At 42.1% G+C, this 26786-nt stretch overlaps 1 protein-coding gene across 4 annotated transcripts in view; it reads left to right on the top strand.

Annotated features, from left to right (window-relative positions):
- The window catches only part of LGI1 (leucine rich glioma inactivated 1), a 33394-nt gene extending 19522 nt beyond the window's left edge, over positions 1 to 13872 (top strand). For 2 of the 4 annotated variants that reach the window (XM_024739548.1, XM_024739551.1), the window contains 4 exons: positions 7276 to 7347; positions 9923 to 10092; positions 10364 to 10528; positions 12681 to 13516. In XM_024739548.1, the coding sequence (XP_024595316.1) occupies positions 7276 to 7347; positions 9923 to 10092; positions 10364 to 10528; positions 12681 to 13516 (1243 nt within the window). Of the gene's footprint in view, positions 1 to 7275; positions 7348 to 9922; positions 10093 to 10363; positions 10529 to 12680 lie in introns of all 4 variants that reach the window. The other 2 variants (XM_024739550.1, XM_024739552.1) reach the window with 2 other exon arrangements.
- The last annotated feature ends 12914 nt before the right edge of the window (positions 13873 to 26786 follow it).

Genomic DNA, 26786 nt, shown 5'->3' with positions numbered 1-26786 from the left:
CACACACACACACACACACACACACACACACACACACACACACACACACTCACAGACAGATGTACTTTTAAGGAAACTAGAAGGGCATGGGAAGAAATGGCACTAACATTTGTTAAGTGCCTACTACTGTGTTGGCCAGTGCGCTTTACGTGAATTTTCGTTTAATCCTCTCAACGATCCTGCCAGAGTCACACAACCCCCATTCTAGAAATGAGGAAACAGAAGCCTGGAGGGGATATGTGACAAGTGAACTGAGTAGTTATGGAATTATGATAACATCAACTCAATAGCTGAACTGCTATGGCTACTCATCCATTCAGGGACTGTTTCTCAAGTGCCTAATATGTGTCTCTTTAGTGTTAGATAAAGATGCAAGTCATCTAAGCATCATAGTCATTCTGTCGATTTTTTTTTTTTTTTTTTTTGCGGTACGCGGGCCTCTCACTGTTGTGGCCTCTCCCGTTGCGGAGCACAGGCTCCGGACGTGCAGGCTCAGCGGCCATGGCTCACGGGCCCAGCTGCTCCGCGGCACGTGGGATCCTCCCAGACCGGGGCACGAACCCATGTCCCCTGCATCGGCAGGCGGACTCTCAACCACTGCGCCACCAGGGAAGCCCCATTCTGTCGATTTTAACCTGTTGCCTCACAGTACCTCATTTCCAGCTCTGTTCTAGACCGTGGGAGGTAGCAGGTAACAAGGCAGATAAAAATGCCTGCCCTTTGAACCTTTATTCTAGGGTGTCTACGTGGTCATCATGCTGCCTCTACTAGTCCCTGTCTCTACTGCTGTTTGGATTTGTAGCAACAGGGAACTGATGGCCAGATGTATTTTACGAAATCACTGCACCTTTCAAGGCTTCTGTATATAGTCATTATAAAATGATGAGGAAAATACTGTTTATAAAATAAACAGTTTGCAACACTGCTTTTCACATCAGTGTTACAATGTGCTGCAAACCTGGCTGTGTATGGTACGAATGCTATGCCATTTGATTACGGAGCCAAACACCACCAAGCCTAATCTTTCAGACAAAAATAAATAAAAGAAACGAAGAAATGGAAAGATAAATGGAAGTTCATGACTTCAACTTGAAATCTACTTGATTCACATAAATCCATTCAACATGGCCTGTGTCTAATGGCTCAGCATCACGAGGGGCTGAAGGAAGGATGTAAGACCCTGGTGTTCTCTCTGGGAACCTGGACATAGCCTTGCCGTGCCCCTTAGTTCAATCGAGTATATCTTCTCTCCAGCCTAAAGTCCTACCTCACCTGGAGGGAAGAATGGAAAGAAGGGAGGGAGCGAGGCAGAAAGAGAGAGAAAGGAATGAATGGGGGAAAGAGGGGAGGGGTGAGGAAGGGAGGAAAGTGGGGAAGAAAAAAATTTATACAACACCCTAGTGAAGAACATTTATTTTGTTTGACTAGAACCTATTATGCCCATCAAATAAAATGGAAATATAAATTTGGGTCATTATGAGGCCCCTTCTTTAGAGGTATGAAGAGTATAAGAAGAAGGCACTGGTACAGCATGTGCTTAATACCTAGAAATTTTCAAGCTTAAGGGAACACAAAAGGCAGCCTTCAAAGAGAGAGGCGTGAATCTTAAGAGTCAGACAATGAAAGGGAAGTCCCACCTGTCTGACCGGTGCTGGAGGTAGGAAGGAGGTTTTAGGAGGGAACAGGTTAAAGTCGATTGAATATGACCCTTAGATCTCTTGCATCTTTATCAAACACTTAGATTGATTCGTGTGGTATTGCCAATATGAGACTCTTTTGGATCTGCAAAAATGGCATTGCCATATGGTTCCTCCTAAATAGTCTCTAGGATGTGCCACACAAAAATGAATAAAATCCAGCTCCAACCTGGAAGAGCTCAGTCTAGCAAGAGGAATTAGATGAACATATATCTTCTCACTGAGTGCCTTGTCCCCAGGTCATGATCTCCTTTCTAATTACGCTGTTCCTCCAGGTGTAGTTCTCGCTTCTTCCTTCTTTCCTTTTTTCTTTTCTCCTTTCCTTTTTTCCTTTCAAGAAGAGATGGGTAGGGAAGATTTGAAGCCCAAATGTCCCTCTGACGGCTCAGCACATCAAGTTCATTTTCCATTATTTATCACTTATAAATAAATCTGACATTTGTTTGAGCCATTAATTTTCTTTTTAAGATTTTAGAGGTGTTAGGTTTCAAAGTGCAATTTCCTCCACCTCAGACCAATTCGTCTCAATTAAAGGCAAACATTCAAGTAGCAAAGAATTATCACCTCACCCTCTAACCTACAGAAAGAGTTTACAAATCTTTTTCATATTCTTGACCTCATTACACTCTCTTGATGACCTTATGAAAGATACAAGGCAGGCACTATCCCCATTGGCGAATGAGAACACGGAGGTACACCCTGAGTTTAAGCTGCTCCCCAGTTAGTAGCGGTAAAAGTTAGAAGTTTCCCGAAGTCTTTAATGAGACATCTAGTGCCCTCTCCACCATGTCAATTATAACAGGACCGGGGAATTCCCTGGTGGCCCCGTAGTTAGGACTCCGGACCCTCACTGCTGAGGGCCTGGGTTCAATCCCTGGTTGGGGAACTAAGACCCCGCAAGCCATGCAGTGGCCAAAAAAGAAAGGAAAAAGGGAAAAAAAATTATAGCAGGATCAGAAAGCTTTATGGAGCTGGCTGGATCCTTCCACAGGATATCATTTGAGGAGCAAATATGGCTGGGGAAGGAAGAGAAGATCCTGAAGAGAGGAGCCCTACCCTCGCTGTAGTCTCCAAATGCAAATAGTTGGGGTTAGACATACACTTTTAGATCCAACTGGTTCCCACCCTGGCCTAACACTAAAGCTTCTCCAAAGGACTTGCCTGAGCATTGATATAAATTCAGTTCATTCCTAAAGAAGCAATGAACTTATCTCACCTTCTTATACATCTAACTCAGTAGACTTACCTTCTAAAAAGACATTAATAGCCAACTTAAAACTTACTCTATAGACTCCTCTCCCCCTCAAACCAACCCCCCCCTCAAAAAAAAAGAGAATTCCTTATATTTAAGTCCTTACAAATCCTGGGACCCTCTCTTGATTATTCTGAATGACTGTAATATTATACATGATTAACTTAAGTGTTTGAATAGCTTATATATTTCAGAAAGGTTTGAATTTTCCTGATGACCATGTATTACTTCTGAAATCAGGGAAAAAATGAATTAAAAAATCATTTATGACCAATGATCACAAAATCTCTAAACATTTTGTACTGGTTTCTGTTAACACCCATGAAGTTTTCGTAAAGGTTCCCTTGGGCGTCACATGAGTGTCCTCGTGGCTAAGGCCCAGTGGAGGCAAGATTCTTTGCATGCATGTATAAAGACATTTGGGGAAAATCTCATCCATGCCTACCTGCTGGGGAGCACCTACTGGCTGCTCACCACTGCGGAGGTGCAAAAGATATATACAGCAGTCCCCAAGCTCAGGGTGCCTGTGTGTCTCCAGTTAGTCAGGCAGGATGTCCTCATTTCGGCCTTTACAATGACATGCATGTAAATATACTGGCTGAGGGGGATCTCTGCCACCAGACTGCCTGGGTTCAAAGCACGGCTTTACCCCTTAATAGCTGTGGGACATCAGGCAGGTCACTAAGCTTCATGGTGCCTCCAATTTCTTATGTGTAATATGGAAGTGATAATAATCATCTGTAAAAATGGGGGTGGGGATAATAAAATACTTAGGAGTACCTAGATCCTAAGGTTGTCGTGAGATTAGGTCAGTTAATCTATGCAAAGTGCCTAGAACAGAGTGTGCTATGCAGTAAACACCATCACGTGGGAATAAACTAAACCTCACTGCCTAACTTCCGCTGGTCCTGGATCAGGACTCCGAATGCTGTAGTGTATTTATCCCCTTTAAACATTTTGTATGAAATTAAAATAACTGCACTTGAAGTACCGCAAATTCAGTGAGACACCAACTCAAGCTGAGAATCTGCACCGCAGGGAGCCTGGGAGCACCCCAGATGGCCGTGGGCGATGCTTTCTTAGCAGCAGACCCCAGTGGCACTGAAACAAACGTGCTGTCTGAGCCAGTCTGGTCTGCCTTAGAGAGAAGACTTTCCAGTAGGTTCCATACTCCATAATTAGAGGTTTTCTCAGGTAAACCATGAAAACACCAAAGTGGAGGGAATGGTCGTCAATTCCATTGGGTAGGAAAGCCTGCCTGCCACTGAGAATGCTTGACCCTTCTCAGCTAGTCTCAAGGCAGCTAGGTGCTCAATTCAGCCGTTTCCCTGGTGTTTTAAAGAATGTTTCTTAGGTAGACTCTGAGTCAGGACCTAGAGAATGGAGCTTAGTGGCAGGCACACTTTGAAGAGCCCTCCTAGGGAATTCCCTGGTGGTCCAGTGGTTAGGACTCGGCGCTTTCACTGCTGGGGCCTGGGTTCGAATCCTAGTCGGGGAACTAGAATCCTCACGGCTCAGCCAAATTAAAAAAAGAAAGAAAGAAAAGTCGTCCTATTGTTTAGGGCTTATTACCACAGTGAGGGCTCAGAGGAGGGAGGGTACTTTGTGAGCATCGTGGAGGTGGGGCAACGGTAATTCACAGGGCTTTGCAATTTCTCCCTAACTCGGTGTCTTGGTACAAGGGCCTAAGAGAAGCATTCTCTGCTCTTTTCTTTGTCTGGATGGATGTCCTTCTTCTTATCAACTCCAGCCTGCCCCATTCATTCATTCATGTAAAAGTAGCTGTTGAGGACTTATATTATGCCAGGCACTGGGGATACAGTGGTGAGAAAAACATCCTTCCAGTACTCACTACAAAGTCATCCTAGAAAAAAATTAACATTGATGCATGTTTTCTCAAACCTCGCATTGGCCTGTTTTCGCTCTCTCCCAATCAGTTCTACCCCTCATCAGTTACCCAGATACAGTGCATTCCTACCCCATAGTAAAACCTAAGGTGGTGATGCTCATTGAGTTTTTTTTTTTAATTTTGGAATTCCTTTTTTTTTTAATCTTTTTTTTTTTAATAACCAAAAAACCAAAAAAAACCAAACAGAAAACCCCGCAGTTCACCCATTTCTCCCATCCCCTCAACCCCACCTCTGGCAACCACCAATTTGTTCTCTGTATCTATGAAGTTCACTGACTCTTAACACCTTGGGTATGTGAGGCTTAGAGCTCTGTTCTTTGGGCAGGAAGCGGGAACTCTCAGATTCACCTGCTGTTTAAAAGAACTGCCCAGGGCAGCAATAAAAACATGGTGCCTCTTCCTGTGTAACCCTAGTGGCTGCAGTAATTCAGGACTTGACTCTCATCGTTTCACTCCCACTGTCCTATGACCCAGCCTCCTCCAAGCTCATGCCCTGCAGCCAGTTGCACTTCGTGCTGGTTTCCGGGGGAGGGACGTCCACTTACAAGTTAGCATGAGGACTTCAGGACACATTGTGCCAGCAACTATATTGAGACACATAACTTGAGAGAGATTCTAGACTGGTCCAAGACCCAAGAAATCTCTTCATTTAACCACCATTCAGTAAAAAGAACTATGGAGCTGTTCTCTGGAATAATCTTCTTTAGCAGCGTTTTATTAATTCTGCATAGGCGGACAGTCACAGCAGTTCATTTGTATGGTCAGTTTTCTAAATGTTTCTTGGGCAAAGACCACACAAAAGCCTTTCTCCTTCCTGTCCCCCACCCCCACTCCTCCCAGCTGCCCTTTATTGAGAGTAGTCCAACTACCATCCTGAGTTACCGCATTTACTTTTTCTAACACTCTTATGATATGAGGTATTATTACCTCCACTTAAAAAATGAAAAAGCTGAGTCGCAGAGAAGGTAGATAACCAAAGTCACACAGCCTGTAAATAGTGGAGCCGGGATTCAAACCAAGCTCAGAAAGAATGACTCCAAAGCTGTGCTCTTTGTCACAAAATGGACCATCACTGAGACTGGAAACTTCTGATTCAGTTCCCTTTCTTCTGTGTCGAGGTTCATTGAAAAAAAGCTTTCTAATCTAGTGGTAATTTCTAAAACTCAGAAAAACAACATATATGACTTAAAAATAGATTTTAAAAGTTCTGAATGCTTGCACTTGAGAAATCTTGTATTAATTAAAGGAGGTGGAAAACATAGAAGACTTTTGAGAGTGTTTTAAATGGAATGTGAGAGAATTTTCAAGGGCTTTGGAGGCTGACAGCATAGACTCTTTTGTTTTAGTTTTGTTTTTTTTGGTTTTTTTTGCGGTATGCGGGCCTCTCACTGTTGTGGCCTCTCCCGTTGCGGAGCACAGGCTCCGGACGCACAGGCTCAGCGGCCATGGCTCACGGGCCCAGCCGCTCCGCTGCATGTGGCATCTTCCTGGACCGGGGCACGAACCCGTGTCCCCTGCAGTGGCAGGCGGACTCTCAACCACTGCGCCACCAGGGAGGCCCTTAGTTTTAGTTTTTAATTTTTATTGTGAAAATTAAAACTACTCCTAAGAAGAGTATATAATAGGTACATGTATAATGCTGGTTAAAAATAGAAAATTACCAGTACCTAGTACCCTTCCCTGTCATACAGTATCTGCTCCTTGTTATGTGCACATTTCTGCAGTATGGACACATGTCCCTTTCCTTGATACTATCAGGACTGTTTCTTACTTATTACCCTTGATTAGCATCAGAATCATTTTAGTGGTAAGTGAAAGAACAAATAGAAAGAGAAGGAGAAAACAATTCCTGTGATAATAGGGCAAGAATTGGAAGAAGGGAAAAGGAGATGATTAAAGAGGATGAATGGATGGATGGATGGATGGATGAATGGATGGATGGATGGGTGAATAGATGGATATTTATAAGGAAGCTATTTTCTAAGGAGGAATGAATGAATGGAGCTAAAGGGGAAAAAATGTAGAAAAAGGAGGAAACAAAAAGAATGTGCTGGAAGGGGGATAGATCAGACAGGCCTCCAAATTTGAGAGCTGTTGGAACTAAGAGTTGGAGGTTGAGCTGCTCTCTATAGCAAGTGGGGCGGTGGGGGGAGGGAGGAGAAGGGCAGCCTGAGTGAGAGGAGAGAGAGCACATGGAGACCATGGACATAGGGAGGCATCCCTTAGATGGAATGCCTGAGTGTGTGATGCTCATACTCAGTGCTAAGTAGAAAGACCAATGCCCAGGCATCATTCTGTTACTCGTATTTTGGAGGGTTTGCTTGTTTGTTTGTTTAATACCATAATACATAAGGGGTCATAAAATGCATTTATTTCATTTATGACTACAGTTTACATCATTCTTTTTTTTTTTCCAGGAGCCTTGCAAACAACAACCTCCAGACTCTCCCGAAAGACATTTTCAAAGGCCTGGATTCTTTAACAAATGTGTAAGAGGACCTAAGAAATCACTGATTAATTAATTAATTTGCAGTCGTTAACAAAGAAGCCTGGTGTGGATTATTAAATTTTTTAATTGGCTTTAAATTAAATGAGAATTTTTAAATTTTAATTTTAAATTGGCTTAAAATTTGAATTTAGTTGGACTAATGTTTGAGTCTCCTATGGTATTTACCACTATATTCTGAAAATATAGTCCCAAGTTTGCCTTTGACAAAGTGTGTGCCTGTATGGCAGGGACTGATGACAAGGGACTTGGAGGGGGTAGGAAGAGGAGGGCTAGATAGAGGTTTCAAGATGCCTTTTTTTTCTCATGAGGTCCAGGAAATGGGGCTACAAAGGAAAAACATAAAGAAGTCTGGGAAACTGACAGAATAAAGATGAAAGTTTATACCCATGGGTTGGTCTGTCAAGAGAGAAATGGAGCAGGAAGTGGGAGAAGGGAGGAAAGTTTGCCTTTTCTCTCATTAGACTGAACAACAGCTCTAGGCTTAATCCCCAGGAATTTGGCTTAAGCCCCAGGAAGGGAATGAACTTAATTATTTTTGACCCTTTTTCAAACAAAAGAGCTTTCAAACTTTGACTTTTAAGCCTCAGAGTGAAAGATCTTTGTAAGGAATTTGTGTATTTTGTAGTAAGCAAAGCAAGTAATATATGCCTAACCCTTTCAAAAGCAATTTAGCTTCAATAAGTGCCTTCCAGAACATTGGAAAGGTATTTAAATGTCACAAGGTAGAAAACAGGAACAAACAAAAGATGTATGAAAACAAAGGAGTTCTTATTTTTCAGGTACTTTGCTACAGAATATATATTCAAAACAACTTTTCTCCAATAACAAAAATTTGAGTCAAGAATTTTCTCCTAAACCTAGGATTTAACTTCAAATCAGTAAGCTATGAAAAACTTCCTTTGTTCCTTGTAGTATTCCCCCCACCCCTCCTCCACGCCTATTACCCCAATTCCTGAAAGACGGTTTATTTCCAAGAGAGTGTCAGAATCAGGACACTTCCAAATAGTCTTGGACAGACCACAGTTACCGCTCTGGTTTACAATACCCCAGAAAAGTTGACACTCATTATTCTGGGTCAGAGTATTCTTGAGATATGAGGTGTCCTGAGAATGTCTTGGAAGTTAGATGATTCTCCATAGCAGACTTGGGGATACAGCGGATTTGGGGACCCTCTGGCCCAACCTTGTGTCAGCCTATACCCCACACTAGCAAAAGAAAAAACACTTGAAATTGGCTCAGTCTCTCCAAGGAATCCCATAATGGGTTTGGCCTCTTGGGCCTACCTTGATATGCCCAAACCAAGAATCATCTAAGAAGTGCAAGGATCCATGCTGACTTGCCTTTTAGTAGATTTCTTGGTTTCTTGAATTACCCCCAAAACACATTTTTAAATGCTTCAACGTTTAAAAAGTACTCATATGCTGTGTGAAAAGTAGGTGGTACCTATCTTAGGAATTTTGTGTGACCAAGAATGGTTTTAGGAAAGAGATAGAGTTTTTGAACAGAAGCAATGCAAATAAACAGAGAACTTGGTGAGCTGGGATCATATGTGGAAATTTAAACTATCTATGCTGTACAGTTTATTATGGACATGAGCTATTATTGTATGTCTGCACTAACTCGGCTGTGTCGAAGTCATTTCCTATTAAAATTGAATTTGTAGACCATGGAATAGGATCAGGGTTAATTATGCCTGTGAGGAAGAAGAAAAGCAAATAGCTTACTCGATGTAATTAAATATGGTACAACAATCACTACATCTTTCTTTTAGACCTGTGCTGCCCAATATGGTAGCCACACATGTGATCACCAAACACTTGAAATGTGTTCCTAGTGTAAATGAGGAACTGAATTTTAAATTTTACATAATTTTAAAAAATTAAATAAAAAACTAAATTTAAATTTAAAAACTGATTCTCTGTTCAATCATTGGAAGAGTTTTAAGTATGTTTGGAACAACTTGGGTGTATAAATCTGTTTTTTTCAACTGTAAATTTTGTTAACTCTAAATATAAATCATGAATTTCTGCTGAAATTTTATTTTCCAAATTGAGATATACTGTAAGTATAAAATACACATCAGACTTCAAAGACTTAGTATACAAAGAGAATGTAAAATATCTCATTAGTAATTTCTATATGACTATATGTGAAAATGATAAAATTCTGTATGTATTGAGTTATATAACATATGCTATGAAAATAATTTCACTTCTTTCTTTTTAGTTTTTTAATGTGTCTGTAGAAAATTTTTAACTACATATGTGGTTCACATTGTATTTCTATGGACAGCACAGCTCTAGACTGAGCTACCTTCGAATCCAAGAGGGAATAAGTTATAAGGATGAGGTTCCATTGACTGGGGTGGCCTGCAAGGGCACACTGTGGTCATTCTCTGAGCCCAAAGTGAATGGTCAGTCAGGTTGAAGGTAGATTATGGGACATTATATAAAGCCAGGTGAGGTCATTCTGCACATGTTAATTGCTAAAGTAAAAGTCATGCCTGGGAAGGAAGGACCCTCGTATATCAAAAGCAGCTGAAGTTTGTCTTTCAGGGACCTGAGAGGTAATTCATTTAATTGTGACTGTAAACTGAAGTGGCTGGTGGAATGGCTAGGCCACACCAATGCAACTGTCGAAGACATCTACTGTGAAGGCCCTCCAGAATACAAGAAGCGCAAAATCAATAGTCTCTCCTCCAAGGATTTTGATTGCATCATTACAGGTAATGTATTCCAAATCATTCCACCTCATATAATTAGAATAAGGGCTAATTTTTTACATATGCAGGAACTGATTCTTTAAATATATATATTAAAAACCAACTGAGCAATTTAAAAATATTATGAACCATTAAAATTCATGTGTTTAAAAGCAAAGTAAAATTGTCATTTCACTGTTTCTCTAGAATAAATATATTTCTTGTGGACATTTGAGATCTAGCCAAGGAATGAGGCATCAGCACAGCTACTCATCATCATTTTCAATTTTTGCAGAGTTTGCAAAGTCTCAAGACCTGCCTTTTCAATCACTGTCCATAGACACTTTTTCTTACATGAACGATGAGTATGTAGTCATCGCTCAGCCTTTCACTGGAAAGTGCATTTTCCTTGAATGGGACCACGTAGAAAAGACCTTCCGGAATTATGACAACATTACAGGTACGAAAAGCCTGATCGTATTTTGAGTGGAAAGTTAAGCCACTTGGGCCAAGGGCAACAGGAAAAGATGAATGATATCAGGGAATTCTTTGGGCAGGTTGAGAATCATTTGAATCCCAAATCTACCATTTACTGAGTGCCTGGGATTGTTCCCTAAAGCTTAATTTCCTCACTTGTAAAATGGGAATAATAATACCTAACTTTCAGTGTTGTTATAAAACAATGGGAGCATATGTTCAAGAAACTTAGCATAGGACCTAGCTTAGTAAATATACAATAAAAGGTGGGTTATTTTTCTTCAATGAAAAAGTACTGGACTAAGAATTATGAGTTCTAATCTAGGTTCTGCCACAAGCTAACTGGTCAAGCCACTCACCCTCACTGGGCCCCTCTTTTTAACTATAAAATAAGGAGGTTATTTTAGATCAATGACTCTCAAACTTTACGGCAAAAACATTACTTCTGCAAAATGTTCATGGGAGATCTCCTGCAGTCCCCTCAGTTTTCCAATGGATTGCAGCACAGCTTTGTGAAATCTAAACCTTAGTTTTGTGTAAGGTTCTTCTTACATGTGTACAGTCTGTCAATTGCTTTGAATGAATCTTTAGATGAGCACTTAAATGAAAAATGAATCATGTATTTGCAGACTTTCAGATGGCATCATCTAGTCTAGGATGACGAATATGTGTCATATATACAGTCACTATCCCCTCCCTCACCCCAGACAGACATCGCTAATGTATCATGATGCTCTTTTTTGCAGAGGACAGAATCCTTCTTAACACAGTTCTCCAGGCAGTCACAATCAATCAATCAATATTGGTATATGGTTGAAAACTAGTGGCCATCTCTCATCTAGTTCCAACCCTCATTGTACAGAAGAGAAAACTGAATCCCAGAGAAGTGATTTTCCCAAGGTCACAGAATTACACAGCCTTGAAAAGTGTCACAACTAGAATAATTTTGCCTATGGATGGAGCCAATTAATAGAAAGAGTTGATCTGGAACTTATTACCTCAAAGCCCTTAGAGCTGCAGTCAGAAAAAGCCTGGGACCAGATTTGCCCGGCTCTCTTTGGATTTCCTAGAGCCAAGCTCCCTCTATGAGATCAGAATCTATTGATAAATGTTAAACTCTTAACAAAGGATATTGAGCTAGGCTTCTGACAGACTCCCATATAGTTTTCTGAGATTTCCCAAAGTAACATCCAGGAGCTTCGCCCATGACTGTACCCCTCTTTCACTTTTCTCAAGGATTTCTCTTCCTTCTTTTCTGCCGCCAGTGACCTAAAGCTTCACAAGTGGCATCTCTCTCCTTTCTCAGGAGAAAGTCAGTTTATTCTAGAGCAAGAAGCAGTTTATACATAGAGCAAACCAATTGCAGGTAGAGCCGTGGGCTGCCCAGACTACCGCTCAAAACTTTGTGAGGTTCTTCTAGAACCTTGTGGAATGCTGGCCAAGTTGGAAGTCCTTGTACAGCTAACTGCCCACCCCAGGTTGGGTTAAAAGCATAGAGATGCTTGTAGCCTTGGGTTTGAATCCCAACTCTGCCTTCTCCTAGCAGCACCGAACCTCTCTGAGCTTCTGTCTGCTCATCTGCAAAAGGGAGGGTGATAATATTTATCTTTTAAGATTGTTGGGAAATTTAATGAGATGATTTGGCAAAGCAAATTGGTGCTCAATAAATGGCAGTTTCCAACTCATGATATGTCAGAGAAAGCAATGCTTTCTTTCTGTAAGAAGCGAGAGGAGAGGGAGTTCCCTGGCGGTCCAGTGGTTAGGACTTGGTGCTGTCACTGCTGTGGCCACGGGTTCAATCCCTGGTTGGGGAACTGAGATCCACACATGGCTTGGCCAAAAAAAAAAAAAGTGAGAGGAGAAAACTCAGGCTGTAGCCATGTATCCTGAACGTCCTGAACGTCTAGTACACGTTGGATGTGACATGACAACTCAGTTATTGATAACAAGGCTCCATGAGGTACAAAGGCACAGAACTTCGGGATCCCACTGCCATTGGACCTGATTAGGAAATTGGCCTTTTGCCTAATCAACCAAGGAAATGATTTTGGTGGCAGTTGCATGGCTTCGGCATGTGTATTAACATGTCCAAAAGAGGATGGCCATCCTCCTAATCTCTCATTTGTCTTTTCCAGGCACGTCCACTGTAGTGTGCAAGCCTATAGTCATTGAAACTCAGCTCTATGTTATTGTGGCCCAGCTGTTCGGTGGCTCTCACATCTATAAGAGAGACAGTTTTGCAAATAAATTCATAAAAATCCAGGATATTGAAATTCTCAAAATCCGAAAACCCAATGACATTGAAACGTTCAAGATTGAAAACAACTGGTACTTTGTGGTTGCTGACAGTTCAAAAGCTGGTTTTACTACCATTTATAAATGGAACGGAAATGGATTCTACTCCCATCAATCTTTACATGCGTGGTACAGGGATACTGATGTGGAATATCTAGAAATAGCCAGAACACCTCAGACACTCAGAACGCCTCATTTAATCCTGTCCAGTAGTTCCCAGCGTCCTGTAATTTATCAGTGGAACAAAGCAATACAATTATTTACTAACCAAACCGACATTCCTAACATGGAAGATGTATATGCCGTTAAGCACTTCTCAGTGAAAGGTGAAGTGTACATTTGCTTGACAAGATTCATTGGTGATTCCAAAGTAATGAAATGGGGAGGCTCCTCATTTCAGGATATTCAGAGGATGCCATCGCGAGGATCCATGGTGTTCCAGCCTCTTCAGATAAATAACTATCAATACGCAATTCTTGGAAGTGATTATTCCTTTACTCAAGTGTATAACTGGGATGCAGAGAAAGCCAAATTTGTAAAATTTCAGGAATTGAATGTTCAGGCACCAAGATCATTCACGCATGTGTCCATTAATAAGCGTAATTTTCTTTTTGCTTCCAGTTTTAAGGGAAACACACAGATTTACAAACATGTCATAGTTGACTTAAGCGCATGACACACGAAATTCTGTGGCTGCCATCGGAAACTTTCTACAGTATATGATCCGGATGAACTCAATGCATGATGACTCTTCTTATCACACTTGCAAATGAATGCCTTTCAAACACTGAGGCTGCTAGAACCAAGCACTACCCGTAATCTCCATCCTTTCCTGTCCAGTCCAGTGGTGTGGGAAGTTACCTTTTATAAGACAAAATTGAATTGTGTAACTGTTCTTTGCAGTGAAGATGTGTAAATAAGCGTTTAATGGTATCTGTTACTCCAAAAAGAAATATGAATATGTACTTTTCCATTTATTTATTCATGTGTTCAGAAACAACTGCCAAATAAAATGTTTACATTTTCTTTCATATCCCAAAGGTAATTATTTACAGGAGTTATTTTATTCTTGGTGATGGTATGTTGAGGAAGGAATTTTATACAATAGGGTTATATTTGGATCAAGAATTTATGGTGTGCATAATGAGTGAAGATAAACACTGATACTGATTACTCATCATTTATTAATAGGACGATCAGTTGAGTTTGAACATTCAAAGGTGTTTCTAAAGGGCATGGCTTTGGGGAACATTTTGAGGTGAAATGGTGACAAATGGAAAGAAAGGTAGTGAAATTTGCCTGTTACAAGAAGGCTAATTTGACAGTTAGACCCATCCTTTTCTATCTGATAGTTCCAGCTAAAAACATCATTCAGACAACTTAGAGAAGAAGCCAAAGTCAAGATTTTGGATTTTTAAAGCCCTATTCCGGGGCTTTCTAAATGTTTGACTCTGGAATCATCTGACAGCTGACAGAGATTGTAACCTTACAGCACTTGTCTCAGATGTATCCCATATGAAGTCCTCTTAATATGACCAAGGATGCTTCACTTCTAGACACCAGTTCTGATACGTTACTGACATACTGCAGAGTGCCTACGAGGCTCATATTTGATTTTCTAAATTCCTGCTCCTGGATCACACGGTATGTTAGCACTTAGCACAATGCCTGTGATAGAGCAGGCTCTTAAAAACTACTTTCGAAGATGCACGTGTCCTCCTGTCATAAACTTAATAATAAACTTCATGAGGCCCTTTGATCTAATCAGTCATACTGATTTGAGTACCTATTAAGAACGGGGTATCATTCCTCTGGTTTGGGGAGGAAAACTGAGGAAAGAGGAGGGCATAGTCTTTGATCCGTGGGGGCTTAGAAGACTAATGGGGGGTTAGGACACAAAAAACTACAGTTAGCAGTGAGTGCCAAATTTCACCTGAACATTCTGATTTTAAGTATTGGGGGAGTAGCCACAATGAGTTCCTGCAAGAAGTGGTCCTTGTTTGAACTTAAAGGGAAGACATGATTTCAAAAGGGGATCAGGGCACAGAAGATATTCTTGGCATGATGTGGTTCTGTGTGCTGCCTTCACAGAAGGGATCAGAGCTCCCTCCAACTCATTGTTCCCCAGAATCTTTTGCCAAATGACTAGGGGCGTGGGGGCAGGTGGGACAGACAGCAACTCCACTGGCAGCACATGCCTGGAGAACTTGAGGCGTCAGAGGTACACATAATAGTTACATAGTCTCTGGAAAGCAACACCTTGGGGAGTTATGCATAGAAACCAGACTCCTTTACCACATGGGGAAGATACTAACTCTGACATCAGGGTTATGGGGGGACAAGAAGAAGACTTACCCGCTCCCAATCCTACACATAGGGAGACCTGGCCTTTGAATGTCTGACTTTCTTTGCTCCCTTGTCCTATAAGCAGCACATATGTGTTGGAGAACACCTGCTTGGTACAGACTGGGTTTAAGTCCAGCCCTGCAATGTCCTGATTTTGTCCACAGGCAAGTGACCTGACCTCTCTGAGCCTCAGTGTCTTCATCTGTAAAGGTACAATGATGCCTACTCAAAGGACAACAGAAGGATTAAATGAAACAATGCACACATGGTGGACTGAATTTTACAAATATGGCCACAACAATATCTCCCAGCCTACTTGCTCTATGAGAACTTCCCCCAACCCCATCAAGAGATGATGCCTAATTCCCCTATCCTTCAATCTGGATGGCCTTGTAACCAACAGAACGTGGTGAAAATGATGCAGTTTGACTTTTGAAGCTAAGTCATAAAAACAATGAAGCTTCTGCCTTGTGAAATTGGGACAATCCCTTTGGGAGGCCTGAGCTGCTGCATAGAAAGTCCTATTAGCCTGAGGCTACCATTCTGAGGAAGCCCAAGCTTTGGTCGACAGCCCCAGATAAGGTCCCAGCCAACAGCCACATCAACCACCAGTCCTGTGAGTGAAGATGGCTCCAGGTGATTTCAGCCCCCAGCTGTCAAGTCACCACAGCCCATCAAATCTTCCCAAGTGAGGATCCGGAAATCATGGAGCAGAGACAAGCCATCCCTATGATGCCCCGTCCAAATTCCTGACCCACAGAATCTAAGAGCATAATAAAATGGTTGTTTTAAAAGGCCAAGTTTTGGGGTGATTTGTTATACTGCAGTAGTAATCATGTAAAGAATAGCATGGGAAGTGCTTAACACAGAATGGCACAAGTTAGCACTCACCAAGTGCTAGCTATTACTAATGGGCTCCACACTCAGAATATTGTATGCTTTGGGGTCACGCTCTACCTTACTGTTGTAATATAATTCACCATCATTTCTTTTTTTTTTTTTAATTTATTTTTGGCTGCATTGGGTCTTCATTGCTGTGCTCGGGCTTTCTCTAGTTGCGGCGCACGGGGGCTCCTCTTCCTTGCGGTGCAGGGGCTTCTCATTGCGGTGGCTTCACGTTTTGGAGCACCGGCTCTAGGTGCGTGGGCTTCAGTAGTTGCGGCACGCGGGCTCGGTAGTTGTGGCTCGCAGGCTCTAGAGCTCAGGCTCAGTAGTTGTGGCGCACAGGCTTAGTTGCTCTGCGGCATGTGGGATCTTCCCGGCCCAGGGCTCGAATCCGTGTCCCCTGCATTGGCAGGCGGATTCTTAACCACTGTGCCACCAGGGAAGTACCTGTCATTTCATTTTTAAAGGCTATCTCCTGTTTTCAGTATGTTCCGACTCTGTGCCAGGTACTCTGCTGACTTCAGGGCTGCAGAGATAGTGGATCTAGACTCTGCCCTGTTTGTTTTCATAGAAGCATTAGCTGTTTAAGTTAGCAAACCAACTGTCTAATTTACCTCGAAGCTGAGACCCTGAGATGTGAAGCAAGCTAGGTGAGGTAAGCTACGGTCCAGGCCTCCTGACACTTGGCCCAGTCCCTTCTCCATCACATGGTGCTACCTTTCAAAACCCTCCCATTGGAACCTGGGATTGCAGATGGGGAGAGAGGTGAGGAGTGAAGAGGTTGACCGAGAAAATAAATTTGAGAAAGACTGAGAAGGAGGACATATGGTAGGGTCCACTTTTGCAGGAATTGACCAGTGTTTTCTGAGAGTTGCCCTCTCTCCCTGTAACCCTCATCTACTCTATACTATGCAACTCTGCCCGCTCTCCAGCCATAAATGATTGGACCTGGAGTGAACTCTCAATCTAGGTGCTCAATCCAGAAGCTGGGCTAGGCTCAGCCTAAGCCAATCCATTCTCCCTCCTGGATATCTGGAATTAGGACAGCAGAGTCTGGGCCAATTAGCCACAGGCACCAGACTTGTAAGGTGATGATCTTAAATTTGGTTCCCTCGAAGCAGCGGGATTTACTGAAGGAGTGCTCTCAGGTAAGGGAGAGAGAGGCGCATAGGGCAGGGGAAGATGTCAAGCAAAGATGTCCTTTCAGGAGAAGTCCAGCTGCAGCCTGACCCCATGTGGAACTCTAAAGCATGAATGGTACTACAGAGTGTGTCCTGCCTTGAAGCAAGGAATGTGGACATTTATATCCCTCATCTGACAGTCAGTGACCGAAGAATGTGTGGCATAACCTCTCAGGCATCTCCAGCTGAGAAGGTTGCAATTGGCTAAGGGTAATCCTGCAGAGAAGGGTACCAATGTAAGCAGTCATTAACCAACACCCACACTGCAGGATGGGTGCACCAGCCTAGCAAAGGGCACCTGGGTGGGTGACCGAAAGCATACGCTACAATGATGGTGGCTGAGGCATTACTCTGTTTTGGAGGAGCCATGATGGTCCATGAACCAGAAGAGCAGAGGGAACTGGTCTGAAAGGTGAGAAGAGAATGAAGCAGACACTCAGAAAGGAGGGGTGAGAAACTACATAGTCAAGAGAGAGGGAGGGAGTGGAAAAAGAAGGAGGGAAGAAGAGAGAAAGGGGGTAAGAAAAGGGAGATGGAAGGAGGGGAAACGAGAGAGTAAAAAGGAAGGGAGGAGGGAGAGTGGGAAGAAGATTGGGAGGCATGGTGTCCCAGCTTGGGTCACCTGAGAACCAGACTCTGGGAAGTTAATGTACATGTATTAGGTAGTACCTTTGAGACCAACACTGGGAAGGGAGAAGGAATTAGAATTTGGCAAAGAAAGCAGCTGAACTGTGATGCAGTTCTAACAAAAGCAACCCTGTAGGGAGCTCTAGAGCTGAGATGTCCTTTCTCAGCTGTCCCAAGTTGGAGCAAGGGGATCAGACCTTTATAGCTCCGTTGGACGTGGGCTGTCCCTGGAAGAAAGCATGGCCTTGGGTGAGGCTGTTTTTTCAGCCAAGGCAATCCCCAAAGAAGGCAGACAGTAGAGACCCATCTTCTGTTAGTACTCCCAGAAGCTGGGAAAATAAGTCCTTTATTCCTGAATGAGGATCAGCATCCATCCCAGAGGGAAAGGAGTGAGGAGTAAGAGTGGGAGAGAGGAGATGGGGAGAAGCAGCCCTGATTCCTAGTGATTGTTCATTTTCCACTCCATCCCTCATGATATCCAATGGCACTCCCTGTCCTTGAATTCCTTGAGATACCTCTGTAACCTTCTTATAACAACCCACCACACACACACACACACACACACACACACACACACATTTTGTCTTGCTTTAGGTTAGTTTGTGTGGTTTTCTGTATTTGCCACAAAATTATCTTCGACCAAGTCAGAACACTTAGGCACAATGTACTATAAGGTAGATACAGTGGTGAGTACTAGATATTTCAATCTCTTTTCTCTCTGCTATTCAAACTGTATAATTTCTATTGCTCTACATTCAAATCCACCAACTCTCTCCTCTGTCATCTCTGACCACAAATTTCTTTAAAAAGTAGTATTATTTCAACTAGCTCAGAGCTTCTCAACTTTCTAAAAATATTTTCAGTGTTTAAAAAAAAAATTGGACCATGGAAATTTTAAAATCTCCAATGTATTTTAGACCAACATATTTCCATTTATATTGTGGACCAATATTTTTGGAAATTAGAATAAAGATGAATTACTAGAAAAACAATCACGCGCTTGGTTATTGTGGCAATGTCAAATTGCTGTAAGAGTTTCTCAGCGCTTCCTCTCAAGTTCTGGACTTATCTCATCCCAAATGGATTCCACAGTCTTCTTGGACTGGCAATGGTCCTAGAACCACATCTACAGGTAAACTGAACTAGTCAATGAGAGCTCAACTCACTCATTTCAGCTCTTGCAGTTATATGTCAATCTTAACGTGGAATGTAGACGCATTTTCATACGATTGTTATCAAGGGCATCAGGGCATCCACAGAAACCACAGGCCCAGTAAGACCTACAATGGCCCTATAAAGTTCTGAACGTGGAGTTCAAAATTTGACCCAGCTTCTTCTCCCACTCTAGCATCCTCCACTTCACCCACCCACCTGTTACCCACACAACTGGCCAATCCCTGCCTATCTAAGCACTTACATGCTTCCGTGCCCAGGCTGCTGCAACCACCTACAATGCCCTTTCCTTACTCTTTTACCTTTTGAAATCTTAGTCCTTCTCATCGAACCAATTAGATAGGGTTTCTCCTTTCTCTGGCTTTCTCAGCCCGTTGCTTTTACCATGAGCAAGACTCACAATTCATTCTGCCTTGCCGTTTGGTTAGTTGTTGGTATGTCCATCTCTCCCACCAGGTTACACATCCCTGAGGGTCAGGACTGTCTCCTAGGCAGCTATGATCATTCTATGCCACCCCACCCTCAATCTCCTAGAACAGTCCCACTTTTAGAGAGAACACAAAGTTGGTGGGAATGAAATAGATTTAAGCCCAGCAGCTTCAGCCTTCATGTTCACATATCTGAGAAGCAGCCTCATTCCCTATTCCCTGTGGTAAATTTCCAGTCCCATGGATTACCTCGCCATGGATTACCCCAAAAGAGCAGGCCCGCATAGGCCCACCTGCTCCCCAGGGGTAACCAGGGTGAGATGGGAGGTAAAAGAGACATAATTTCTTTCCAGAGTCATTAAAAACACATACTGCAGATCTACCTAAAACCTAGTCCACAAAACTGAAGGCTAGGAATTTAATTAATGATTTAATTTATTTAATTAATTTATTATTTATTTATTTAATTTAAATAATGATTTAATTAATCCATGGAGACCCTAAGGATGAGAAGTTTGATACTCCTGGAAATTCTATGCCCTTTACAATTTTTATCCCCAGGTAAGGATCCACATCCATGGTCAGCACTACTCAGAGATGCCAAGGGGAAGCATCTTGCCTAGATGAAGCTTTGAACAATAATTCCCAGCAAAACTGTATCCCAGAAATCAGTCCTCTTAATAGTACCAGATCTCAGGACAACTGTCCTTTGTCCTTTATTTCCCTGACCTTGTCTACCCACACATGTTTAACAATTCTACCTTTAATTTAGGAAATATTCTTTAATATTTTAATTTCATTATAATAATGGGTGTCATTTATTGAGCACTTACTATGAGCCAAGTAATATACTAAGTGCTTTACCTGCATTAACATTTTTATCCTTTATAGTTCTATATAATAGTATTATTTTACAGATGAGACAGCTGAGTCTTAGAAAAGCTAAGTAACTTGCCCAAGTCAAATAGCCAGTTAAGAAGCAAAGTCAAGATTCATTTGGATAGTATTCATCAGTGACACCATGCATTGAAGTGCTTAAAGACAAAACATATTAAAACTTCCAAACTCTGTAAACTGCCAGATAGACAGATATACCACTCAGGAACCTAGAGTGTTCCTAGTAGCCTCAGGCTATCAGATACCTACACCTATGGACACAGCAAGCGCAATTTCATTGAAGATGTTTATGGATCACCTACTATGTGCAAAACACTATGATAAATGACAAAAACAAAACAAAAATGAGCAAGAAATTGTCCCTACCCTTAAAGGATTTGCACACCACTGGGGCTATTTCTAAAAGGCAGCATGCAAAAACATAAAAGAGGCAAAAGTAAGATCTATAGGAAAAGTGAGATGTGACCCATGTTTTCTCATTTTTGCCTGTAGGTCTATCCTGATGGTGCCCACGTCAATTCTCGCTTTGGGGCAGTAGACACAGTGGTTAACAGAATATGTTTTAGACTCAAGCAGACCTGGGTTTGCATCTCAATGTGGCCACTTATTAGTTCTGTGACCCTGGGTAAGTTAATCTTGTCTGCAAAATGTGTATAATGATTACATAGAATGGGTTTGTAGTGATATGTGCCCTTATTTTTTTTAAGTGTATAATGTTTCTCTTTTTTTTTCTAAAAGAAGACAGAATCAGGTTCAGAAGGGGTTTACTCTATTGAGGCTAGGTGACTTTGGTCAAGCTTCCTCAATTAGCATAAGTCATTCTCAACTAATAGTGGTCTAGTGAGGAAAAGCATAGTCCCATTTCCTGTCTCCAAACTCTGTTCACTCTCAATGGGTGTATCAGAATTATCCGTGGGTGTATTTCTAAATACACACAACCATTTCTCTACCCCAGCTTCTGATCCCTGAGGAGACACGGTGGTCAGGATTCTTTTGGTTGTCAGTTGCTGAAATCCAACTGAACTAGTTTCAACATAAAAATGCATCTAGCTTCAGAAAAACCTAGACCAGAAACTCAGGTGATATTTTCATTAGTCTGTCTTTCTCTGACTCTTGGCTCTATTTTCCTCCATGTTGACTTCTTCCTAAGGCAGTCTCTCCGTTCACGGTGAAGAGACAGCCACCAGCAGCTCCGACATTGCCTCTTGCCAGTCTAGCCATGCCCAGTAACAAGACCTCTTTCTCAGTAGTTTTAGCACAGGTTGGAGGATGATGCTCAATGGCCAGAGTGCCCACCTGAAGTAATTGTTTTGGCTAAGGATAGAGTGCTCTGACTGGCTAAGCTTGGGACATGTGCCCACCCCTGGAACCCACGGATGAGAACCACGTGGAATGAGAGTGAGGTAAGGGTGATTCCCTAAAGTAAAATTAGAGTGCTGTTAAAAAGGAGGAGAGGATGCCGCATAGGCAGAACAACAACAGGCATCAGCAAGAGGTGTGCTCTCTACTGAGATCCTCTACTTAGAGAGACAGGGTAACCAGAGGAGAAGCCACGGCCTCAGATGTGTTTAGAATCCCTTCACTAAAAGGTTTCAAAGAGCCCTTCCAGCTCTTATTTTGTGAAACTTGACAAAACATAACCTCCCATCTTTGTCTATTATTCATGATGATTCACTGGTACAATTTCTATATACATTTTTAAATGGTGTTCTCTCAAATATTCTGTTTTAAAATATTTAAACGGATAACCTTTATTTTAAAAGGATGTTTTCCCAAGTGAAGTCAAGCTGCCAATTCTGATTTAGTGGCCACCCATGCCTAGGAGATGAGACCAAGCGTTCCTAGATCATTTTCTCTTCTCCTGGATGTGTTTCCACTTCAGATCAATCTCCATCTGGCGAGGGCAGTTCTCTCCTTGCTCTAGTTACCTTGAGGTTGGCTTTGCAGATTAAAATCTTAGAGGCTCCTTGATGGCCCAGGACTTTCCCTGACTAAGCTTTCCCATAGGTATCTCGTCATCATCTGGAAATTATCATCGGCCAGTCTCAGCAGAGAACAGAATATAAAGTGCTGGCTTCTGTTAATAATGGTTCCCCAGACTTGAGGATATGCGGAGGGGGAAGGGTGAGCTGTGACAAAGCGAGAGAGGCATGGACATATATACACGCCCAAACGTAAGGTAGATAGCTAGTGGGAAGCAACCGCATAGCAGAGGGAGGTCAGCTCGGTGCTTTGTGACCGCCTGGAGGGGTGGGATAGGGAGGGTGGGATGGGGGGAGACGCAAGAGGGAAGAGATATGGGAACATATGTATATGTATAACTGATTCACTTTGTTATAAAGCAGAAACTAACACACCATTGTAAAGCAATTATACTCCAATAAAGATGTAAATAATAATAATAATAATAATGGTTCCCCAATCTGGATGTCCCCCAGAATCACCTAGAAAGCAAACTAACTATACAGATTCTGGGGCCCTCACCTCAGACCCACTAAAACTGAACCTGCAAAGGCTGGGATCCAGGAATTTTTATTTTTAAACATCCCTTAGGTGATTCTGATGTTGATAGCTCATTCCCAGTCCACTAACTGGGACTTGGGGTCCCCTACTCTAAATAACCACATTGGACTGACCAGTGGCATGTCAAGAGCACCAAGCCTATGGCTACAAAAGTTGGCCCCAAACTCTAGCACGTGCTAGCTTTAGGTATTACCCTGGGTGAGACATTTAAGTTTCTTTTGGCCTCAATTTCCTCTATAACTTATTGGAACTGGATCAGGTCATCCTGAAGGTCTTTCCAGCTCTGAAAATTCTGTAGCTCTCTGTTATAATGGGGGAAAAAAAATTAGCTTGGAAGTTTGGAGATCTGGGCCCAGTTCCAGCACTTTTATATTTTTGTGACCTTGAGAAGTCATTTTCATTCCCTGGGCCACAATTTTCTTTCTTTAAAAATGAGTTTGTTGTAGTACATGAGTTCTTTATGTTTATAATTTAAAATAGCTCTAAGATAACAATTAAGCCTTAGAGAATCCTTCAGGATAATCTGCTGAGATGTACAGTATGAATAAGCTGAGGATGATCACAGCTTCCTGTTAGCTTGGATTTGCTGGGTTGAGGATCTGCATGCAGCATTTGGTATGTTGGTGTTTAATGGATATGACATTTCACTGCACCAAATGGGAATGGAATATTTTTAGCACAGAATTCATCAAGGTTTAGTAAAAAGGACTTGTTCTCTGAATGGAGTGTGAACAAGCAGAGATACTATTTTAAAAGACCAAAAATAAAGGCCCCTTCCCCTCCACTATCATAAAATAGTCATATGTGCACTTATTTTCACCACAAAGCTTGAAGAACTTACTCCTTTCTGTATCTCCTAAAAGGCAGTATTCCATCTAGTGCAATAACTCTGCCAGCTCACACACATTCCTCCTGTATGTATATTGCCTGTGAACTTATGTTAAATAGGCTAAAAACACTGTTAATCATTGAAAGCTACCACTTACTGAGCACTTACTCATGCGCTGAATGTTTTACATGTATTTAGTCATCCAAGCCTTGCAACAATCCTATTATCAGTGTTTTCTAGAGAAGGAACTGAAGTTGAGAGACGTTCAGAAGTCTACCTAAGGCATATAGCTAGGAGACAGCAGAGCCCGGATTCAAATCCAGGTCTGTCTTTCACAGACATCGAAAACAAACTTGTGGTTACCAAAGGGGAGAGGGAAGTGGGGAGAGACAAATGAGGGGTATTGGATTAACAGATACAAACTATTGTATATAAAATAGATAATGAACAATGATATACTGTATAGCACAGGGAATTATGCCCATTATCTTGTAGTAACCTATAATAGAATATAATCTGCAAAGATACTGAATCACTATGCTGTACAACTGAAACTAATGCACTACTGTAAATCACCTACACTTCAATTAAAAAATAGCTAGGTCTACAGATGAACTGGTTTGCAGGGCAGAAATTGAGACACAGATGTAGAGAACAAATGTATGGACACCAAGGGGGGAAAGTGGTGGGGAGGTGGGATGAATTGGGAGATTGGGATTGATATGTATACATTAATATGTATAAAATGGATAACTAATAAGAACCTGCTGTATAAAAAAATAAAATATAATTCAAAAATTAAAAAAAAAAATCTAGGTCTGTCTGAAATCAGAGCCCTAGTGATTGACCACTGTACTTGCATTGATTGTATCAGTCAGGATAGGCTGGGGTACATGCAATCCTTTGGTAGGGCTCAAATATTACTTGCCTAAAATAATAAAGACTCCTTTCTTATTCATGCTACTGAGAGCACTATTCCAAGTCAACATAATCTTCATATACTGATGCGTGCATTGATGGAATAGCCACTGCTTGGGACATTACTATGTAACTGTATCAGAGGGGAAAAATCCCCCAACAAAGCATGCCCTGGCTGCTACTACTATTTTTATTGGAATTCCTTTATTCGATTTTTTAAAAACTATTTTCATATAATACCTGAATAACCGTTTTAAAGAAAAGTTTTCCCAAAAATGGAGATTAAAGGGGACTAAGCTCCCTTACTGCCCGACCCCAGCCAACTCTTAGAGATGCCACTATTGGTTTGATGAGGATTTTGCTGTCTCATCCTCCTAATCGAAGGCCAATTTGCCCTGTAGTCATCAATGATATGGGGCAGATGTTCATGCTTACAATATTTACACTGGTGTGGGGGAAGAGTGCAGACCACTTTTAAATACACACATCTGCTAAAATGCTCTTCCATGGCAAACAAAAAAGGCTACGTAGTAGGTGGATCCTCCCAGAAGTACTTCCCAGATCCTGCACTGCTAGCCTGCATTAGTGTACTGGGAAGGATCAGCACAAGACTGAAGAAGTCTACACTCTAAAATAAAATTTGACTTGTATTAATGGTCCCTAATAACCCAGCATGTTGGGGTATCTAAACCTAGGCTCCTTTATTTCTAGGATACCCAATTTTACCCCCAACAGCATCTTTCTAAATCTTTTCCCCTTTGCTCTCTGTTTAAAGGGTCAACCTGATGCTGATATTTGAAATTTCTGCAATGCTCAGCTACCACTTCAAGGATGCTGTAGCAGATAAAGCATAGCAATAACAATTATAATATTACTCTGCTGTAGTGAGTAGTCTTGCGTTTAGAGGCCCCCAAATAGGAACTATCGCAAAATGTGGGAGCAAGGTCAAGAGATATTACCGTCTGACAACAAATTGAATGAGAGGCAGGGCAGAGGTGATGAGCTCAGACATTTTCTGGTCATATTTCAGGGCCCTTCCCAGAAATAACCCATTATTCTTTATGATGGGTGCCAGAATCATTCACGGGGCTTATGAGATAAACTCTACCCGGAAGCTGCAACATGGCTTCATGCCATGCTCCTTAATAATAAGAGGGTCTGGTACCTGTTAAGGACAAATGAGGAAGGAGAGGTGGAGGGTAAGAATTGCAACCTTGGTGGGGAGGGGGATGTGACCCAATGGTTAACAGACAGAACAAGCCCACTGTGGTCAGAGAGGGCAGCAGAACCAGACTGCCCTTGCAGGCGGCCCCAGACACTGTGTGGCATCTACTGTGGACATTTGAGCTCCAGGGGATCCGGTCCATGAAGGGTGGTCCCCGGAAAAGTTGCAGCTAAAGTGGGAAAGGAGGTTTGGGGAAAGAGATTTCCTTTCCTGAGGCTGTTCTGGAAATTCCAAGAACAGAGTCCAGGGGCTACCAAGGTTCAAGAACTAGAATAATAATTAAATTTTTGCTGAATAAACTTTGCCAAGGTCCTGCTTCAGCCTGATGAGGAAGGCAGCAGAGGCCAGAGGAGGAATCTGCAATTGAGGAAAAATATTTAAATAGCATCTTGCTTTAGTATTGTAAACAGAATTTCTCAGTGGGAAAGCAGCACCCCAAATCTGTCCTTCTTCCAGGCAATGTTCTCCCCTGAAATCAATACACTGGCCTGCCCCCTGAGAGACTGGATTAATCCTCCAAAGCCCGGTCATCCCAAGAGGAACCATGAGAACAGCAATTTGGATCATGCAAAGCTGAAGACTAGAACATAAACTCCTAATGACTCAGCCAAGATATAAGCAATTAATTAAATTCAGCCTGAAACAACCACCTATCCTACCTAGCAGGTCTGAACAGACTAACCATTGCTTTGCCTGTGTCACCAATGTCCACCACCTCCACAACAAAGAGAGATAACATCTTCCCAATAGACCTCCTGCCCTCTATCTTCTTCTCCAGAAGGTGAGTTTTCTCACTCAGGTGATGGTGAGCATGGTGAGGGTCATGTACACATAGAGGGGGCCTGCTTGGTTGCCTCCCTTTCTTCTTGGGTTAAGCCAGAGATGACTATGTGTAGTTGAATTTTACTGCCCTT

The sequence above is a fragment of the Neophocaena asiaeorientalis genome, unplaced genomic scaffold (genome assembly GCF_003031525.2).
Source record: "Neophocaena asiaeorientalis asiaeorientalis breed wild unplaced genomic scaffold, Neophocaena_asiaeorientalis_V1.1 scaffold597, whole genome shotgun sequence".
NCBI lineage: Eukaryota > Metazoa > Chordata > Mammalia > Artiodactyla > Phocoenidae > Neophocaena > Neophocaena asiaeorientalis.
The sequence above is the reverse complement of the archived record's forward strand: the minus strand, read 5'-3'. Positions and strand labels throughout refer to the sequence as shown.